The sequence below is a fragment of the Limulus polyphemus genome, unplaced genomic scaffold (assembly GCF_000517525.1).
Source record: "Limulus polyphemus unplaced genomic scaffold, Limulus_polyphemus-2.1.2 Scaffold8299, whole genome shotgun sequence".
Taxonomy (NCBI): Eukaryota; Metazoa; Arthropoda; class Merostomata; order Xiphosura; family Limulidae; genus Limulus; species Limulus polyphemus.
Window position 1 is genome coordinate 4,682 of NW_013673909.1, and position 6,279 is coordinate 10,960.

At 31.1% G+C, this 6,279-nt stretch overlaps 1 protein-coding gene across 1 annotated transcript in view; it reads right to left on the reverse strand.

The window, feature by feature from the left end:
- LOC111083135 overlaps window positions 1-6,279 on the reverse strand; it is a gene marked incomplete at its 3' end in the record, with an annotated part of 15,268 nt that overhangs the window by 2,173 nt on the left and 6,816 nt on the right. Inside the window, exon 3 of the mRNA XM_022379415.1 lies at window positions 1,752-1,813. Within this exon, the coding sequence (XP_022235123.1) occupies window positions 1,752-1,813 (62 nt within the window). The remainder of the gene's footprint in view (window positions 1-1,751; window positions 1,814-6,279) is intronic.

A 6,279-nucleotide genomic window follows, 5' to 3' on the forward strand; every position in this document is an offset into this window, starting at 1 on the left:
AATCTTCATGGTAGTGTGTGAGGTAATAACTGTTTGTTATGATAATCTTCATGGTAGTGTGTGAGGTAATAACTGTTTGTTATTATAATCTTCATGGTAGTGTGTGAGGTAATAACTGTTTGTTATGATAATCTTCATGGTAGTGTACCAGGTAATAACTGTTTGTTATTATAATCTTCATGGTAGTGTGTGAGGTAATAACTGTTTGTTGTGCAGAGTAGTGTCATTATTTAAAAAAGTTAAACTGAACCACATCATGTGATGATCTATAACTTAACGATCTGTTTTAAATTCTCAAATGCTGCTTATTTGCATAAATGTATAAATTACAATACATGCTGTTACTTAACCCTTTAGTTAAATTCAAAGTTTAATCAAACTAAATTATTATCAATGTATATGAATAAATGTGGCATAAAAATGTAATTAATAAATCAAATTATAATACTAGCTAAGTATTAAGTTCTTTCTTTTCTAAGTATGTATTTTAAAAAATCCTCAATCTCCACTAGTATGAGAACTTGACATTTGTTCTCTAGGTCTTCCCTCTTCTCAAGTTGCCAATAGGTTTCTCTGATGACTTACATATATTATTTGTAACTGGTAAAAAGCCAAAGTCTTAATCTATCAAATGACATATTATATTACATTGTTTTCTGTACAAAGAAGTGTCAATAGCAGCTCCAGTTCTAAACTTCTTTCTCATGGAAATCAAATCAACAAGCTTAGCTGAATTTCTAAGGGTTCTTACTGCCTAGTTAGAAAGCAAGAAAAATTATGATAGTTATACGACATAGTTTGTTTTTGCATGTTATTATTCTGTGTTTTAAGTGCATTATTTAATAAATAAAAAATTATTTATTGTGATAGTACCATTAGTACAAAAAAAGTAGGCTTAGATTTCGTTGACAGTTGACAACAAATAAGAAGAAGACCTGGATAAATAATATATTTCTTGTTTTTCACATGTATTCTTTACTTATTGTCATCAAAGTAACTAAAATTTAAAAATTAGAAACTTCTTAGTAAGATAAGATTAGGTTAAGTAAGATAACAGAAAAACAAAATAAAAATTCCTCACAAGGCGTGCTTGTGTTATGTTATTTGATACGGTAATGTGAGTTACACATCCACAGAGTGATTTACAACTTTTGTTAGACAAGATTAAAAGGGCAATAAAAATAAGTATAAATAGATGTATACTGTTACAAACTTTAACAACTTAGTTTCATTCACAATTTCCAGTCATTCTAGAAAGAAAAAACTGCTAATTTAGATTTATTTCGATTTTTTTTTTTTTACAGTGGTTATGGAGTCAGTCAAATTGACAGAATGAGTATATGGTTAGGATAGAGAAAATAACAGATAAAAATATAAATTTTTACTGAAAAAAAGGGTTTGTTTGGTATTCATATAGGAGTTTTAGAGATAATGCAAATGAAATTTGACAGCTTTTAGATGAAGAAAAGTAGTTTTAATCTTAATACAAAACTCACATGCACTTGAAGCAGTCAACTGACTCCATATATTTAAGAATAAATTTTTAGCAAAAATTCTTAATTACAAAATTGATTTTTTGTGCACAAAATCCTTATAATGTTTACTAAAAACTTTTCAAATTTTGTGAAGATACCCATACCATTTTAAAAGTTACAGTATGGAAACCATGATGATTACTTCGTGGTTATAAACTTGGTCACTTTGACTGAACCCGTAACCAGGGGGTTAATGGAATGAATAATTTGACATACCTGTTTCTTCACTGGTATGAAGTTCACTATTTCTGTTATTTCTTCTCCAACAGTAGATTTTGCTGAAATGAGTAAAATGGATTTGCGTTATTTCTCGTACAAAAAAAACTTTAAATTAATCTTGTCTAAAACTAATAAATATGGAACTTGCATTTTAATGCTATGGAAATATTTTCCTTTAACTGAACATGTTTTCTGAGCCACTGGTTTTAAGGCTAGTGTGCATTACAGTAGTGAACTCTTCATGCATTGACAAACATGGGAATGTACATATCATACACCAACATGGGAGTGAACTCTTTATGCACTGACAAACATGGGAATGTACATATCATGCACAGACATGGGAGTGAATTCTTCATGCAATGACAAACATGGGAATGTACATATCATGCACAGACATGGGAATGAATTCTGCATGCACTGACAAACATGGGAATGTACATATGCACAGACATGGGAGTGAATTCTTCATGCAATGACAAACATGGGAATGTACATATCATGCACAGACATGGGAGTGAACTCTTCATACACTGACAAACATGGGAATGTACATATCATGCACAGAAACATGAGAGTGAACTTCAGTGGCTGTGGTGAACAGTTCATTTTACATTAATTATCCCTCTTGCTATGGGTCCTCCTATGGTCAAGGGGCATGTGATCATGTTTGCTGAGTTACATTCAAAATTTTATTAAACTGCTATTTTATGAATGTATGTCAAAAATTTTGGTATCAAATTGTAGATTATAATTCAACTTTTAATATTACCCATTAGTTAAATTATTAATTTAAAATTATATATTTCGAAAAAATTCCCAAATATTGATTTTTGTGTATCACATGGTATGTTGAATGCAGCTTTGGTTCAAATTATATGTTTGTGATGTCCAAATACAAGGTCTATACTTCCTTATGAATTAGAAATGCAAATTACCGATATAGACAAGCTAGAATATAAAATAAAAACCTCCTATCTTTTCCATTTCCTGAGATATTGCTACATTTAGTGGCCCTACCCACCTCTTTCCATTTTTGGAAATGCTTACATACACCTACTTCTGTCTATGACCTGTGAATAATCAATGGAAAGCTCAGAATGTCCACCTGGTGGTTTCTCATCCTCTAAAAGGTGGGAATATCCCTAGATAATTATTGAATCGCTGAAGGATGTGGTAAGTGAAAATGTTGTCCGAAAAAGAATATTTTTTTTACTCAAATACAGTTTAGTTAGTAATCCTGATAAATTAAAAGTGAAATTTTGCATTACTGATAGAGTAATTTATAATATTTGGTTATTTCAAAATGAATATATAAAACCTAATAATTATTTTGTTTTACATCCTCCACAACTGCAAAATTTGACAAGGCTTAACAAATTATGGTAAGCTGGCAAATGAGTACAAAGTTTGTAAGTAGAAGAGATCATTGTTTTCTATAGTTCTTTATTTACTGTTCTATGTTTTAAGAGAAAAACTGAAAGCTTAGAACTTATTTGTAAATAGTAATAATATATATATGCAAATGTAATGTATTATATCCAAAATGTGACTATTTTATAAAATAGTGGTTCACTAGAACAAACTGAAGACAGGTCACTTTGTAAAGGCCAGTTATACTGTTGTGTTACGACAGTGGAAGTCATGTGACGCTAGTAACACGTCATGAGCTTCTAGAAAATTCATGTCCCTTCGTGAAGCCTCAAGTGTTTACTAGATGTGCAGTATTTTTGTATATAAGACCGCCAAGAACTGACGGCAACAATGGAATGGAATTCAATTGCAGACAGAGATAGAGACAGACAATTGAGTCAAGCGCGTGAATCGTTCATTGTGGATTATAGCATTTGTTTAAGTTATAGCGTGACTGTGGAAATTAAGTGAATTTCAAAGTTGTATTGAGAAAGAATAAACTAGTTTTATTTAAGAAAGGACTTGTATTGCTAAAGTTTCTTTGGAAATAATTTTTACGGAAAATTAACAAACGAACACAGAGCCGTAACAGTTGGATACGGTAACATGACTCCACATGCACCATGTCATTACAACTTCTGTAATGTTAGTCAGACATGGCTGAAAGATCAATGAAATAAAAAAAAAATATACATATATAGATGTATAATGTTATGAGATTTAAGCTATTTAGACTAAACATTTGTGTTTTTTTTTTTATAATTTGTAGTCATTCTAGCACAAAAAAAGTGATTTATATCTATCTCCTTATATTTTCATGTTGGTTATGAGATCATTCAAATTGACCAAACCCATACAGAGATACAATACTGAAAATAACAGATAAAATATAAAGTTTTTTCTAAAGAAAAATTGATAATTAACTGGAGGTTATAATGATTTCGCAAGTAAAATTTGACAGTTTTCTGATGCATAAAAGTATTTGTAATCTTAAAATCAAAATACTTTGTATGTTGGATAGTCAATATTTAAAACAGAAAAAATGCATGAGGAAATCATCACTTAAAAATCTTAATACTTAATAAAAAAAATCTGATAATTTGTGTACTAAAGCCTTGTAATGTTTCCTGGTAATCTGCAAAATTTTGTGTATTAAAAGTTCTAGTTTGAAAACTATAACAAGCACACTGAGCCCATGGTGAGAGAGTTAAAAGCAGTTTATTTTAGAAAATCTGTTCCACATCTACTTTTAAGGTACTATCCCAATTCATTAGTGATAAATCTTATGTCCTCCAAGTGGGCTTTCTGAAAGTTAGTAACAAAAATAAAATTTTTTTTCCCTATACATATGATAAAACATCAAACGTAATTATGAACATTTTTCCCCAAAGGTTCCCTGACTTCAACTTTTGTAACTATATTCTCATCAATGGTTAGCAATGAGTTTAAAATGGTATCCCATCAATGGTTAGAAATGACTTTAAAATGGTATCCCTTAACCATATCCTCATCAATGGTTAGCAATGAGTTTAAAATGGTATCCCATCAATGGTTAGAAATGATTTTAAAATGGTATCCCTTAACCATATCCTCATCAATGGTTAGCAATGAGTTTAAAATGGTATCCCTTAACCATATCCTCATCAATGGTTAGCAATGAGTTTAAAATGGTATCCCTTAACCATATCCTCATCAATGGTTAGCAGTGAGTTTAAAATGGTATCCCTTAACCATATCCTCATCAATGGTTAGCAACGTGTTTAAAATGGTATCCTCATAAATGGTTAGCAATGAGATTAAAATGGTATCCCATCAATGGTTAGCAACAAGCTTAAAATGGTATTCCTTCTGGTTAGTTCTTTGACCATTTGGTTTAGAAAACCAACCAAAAAAGAAACAGCATTGGCAGCCACAGAACTATTGTGTTGGAGCTCTATTTCAGAGAGTTGCTGTTGACATGCTTGATTTTCTGTTACAGAGTAACAGTGGTAATAAATACAACAGGGTTATAATGAAGTATTTCACCAACTGGCCAGAAGTGTATGCTGTTCCTAACCAGAAAGAAGAAACTCTAGCAAGACTAAAGTTTTCCATTTGTACTTCTTGTTTCCTTTCTTGTTCCAGTTGCTACTGCTGTAGTCTCTCTTCTTGTTTATGTTCTCATTCTTCTTGTTTCTTTTCTTTTTCCTCCAACAGCTGTTGTAATCTCTCTTATTTACTTTGTTGTTCGAGTTGCCACTGTTGCCAGTTTTCTTGCCACTGCTGTTGTCTCTCCTCTTGTTTCTTTTCACATTATTCTTGTTTCTTTTCTTGTTCTTCTTGTTTCTTTTGCTGTTCGTTGCCATCTTCTTTTTCTTTTTTTCAATCCCACTTCTGACACCAATTTGTTACTTCTCTGGTCGTTTGATAATTTCCCCGTAAAAATTCTTCCTGAGGAACTTCAGCGATACAAGTCCTTTCTTAAATAAAACTAGTTTATTCTTCCTCAGTACAACTTTGCAATACATAGAATTTCCACAGTCACTTTAACTTAAACACACGCTATAATTCACAATGATTTATACACTTTACTTTCGGCTTGACTCGATTATCCCGTTATCAATTTATCTGCCGGCTTATATACTAAAAATAGAGGGCGTCTTGCAAATGCTGGGATGTTTGTGAGGTTCCCCGATCCTTCTAGAATCTCATGACGTGTTACTAGTGTCACGTGACTTCCGCTGTTGTATCAGTATGAAACCTAATAGCATAACTTTAGGCTTAGCTTTATTTGAAGTAATTAAACCTAAAAGTGTTTGATTCAAACTAATCTAAATAAGGTAACTAATGAAAATTTTTATAGCAGCATAACATTAGTGATCATCTTCAGAAGGTAATCTACAACCATAAATATTTTTCATTTCACTATCTCACCTGAAAAAATTTGTCTATTATTCTCAATCTCTTTCTAACTATTTTCTGATTGTTGGAGTTTTAAGCTTGCAAATAAAAGTATATTAATGTAGAGAAAAGTCTGTGTATACTTCTTTAAAAATATTGCATTTAATCTCGATAATTCAGTAGATTTAGTGCATTTCGACTTTCAGAAGATTTTGCTCTACTAATCTTTTGA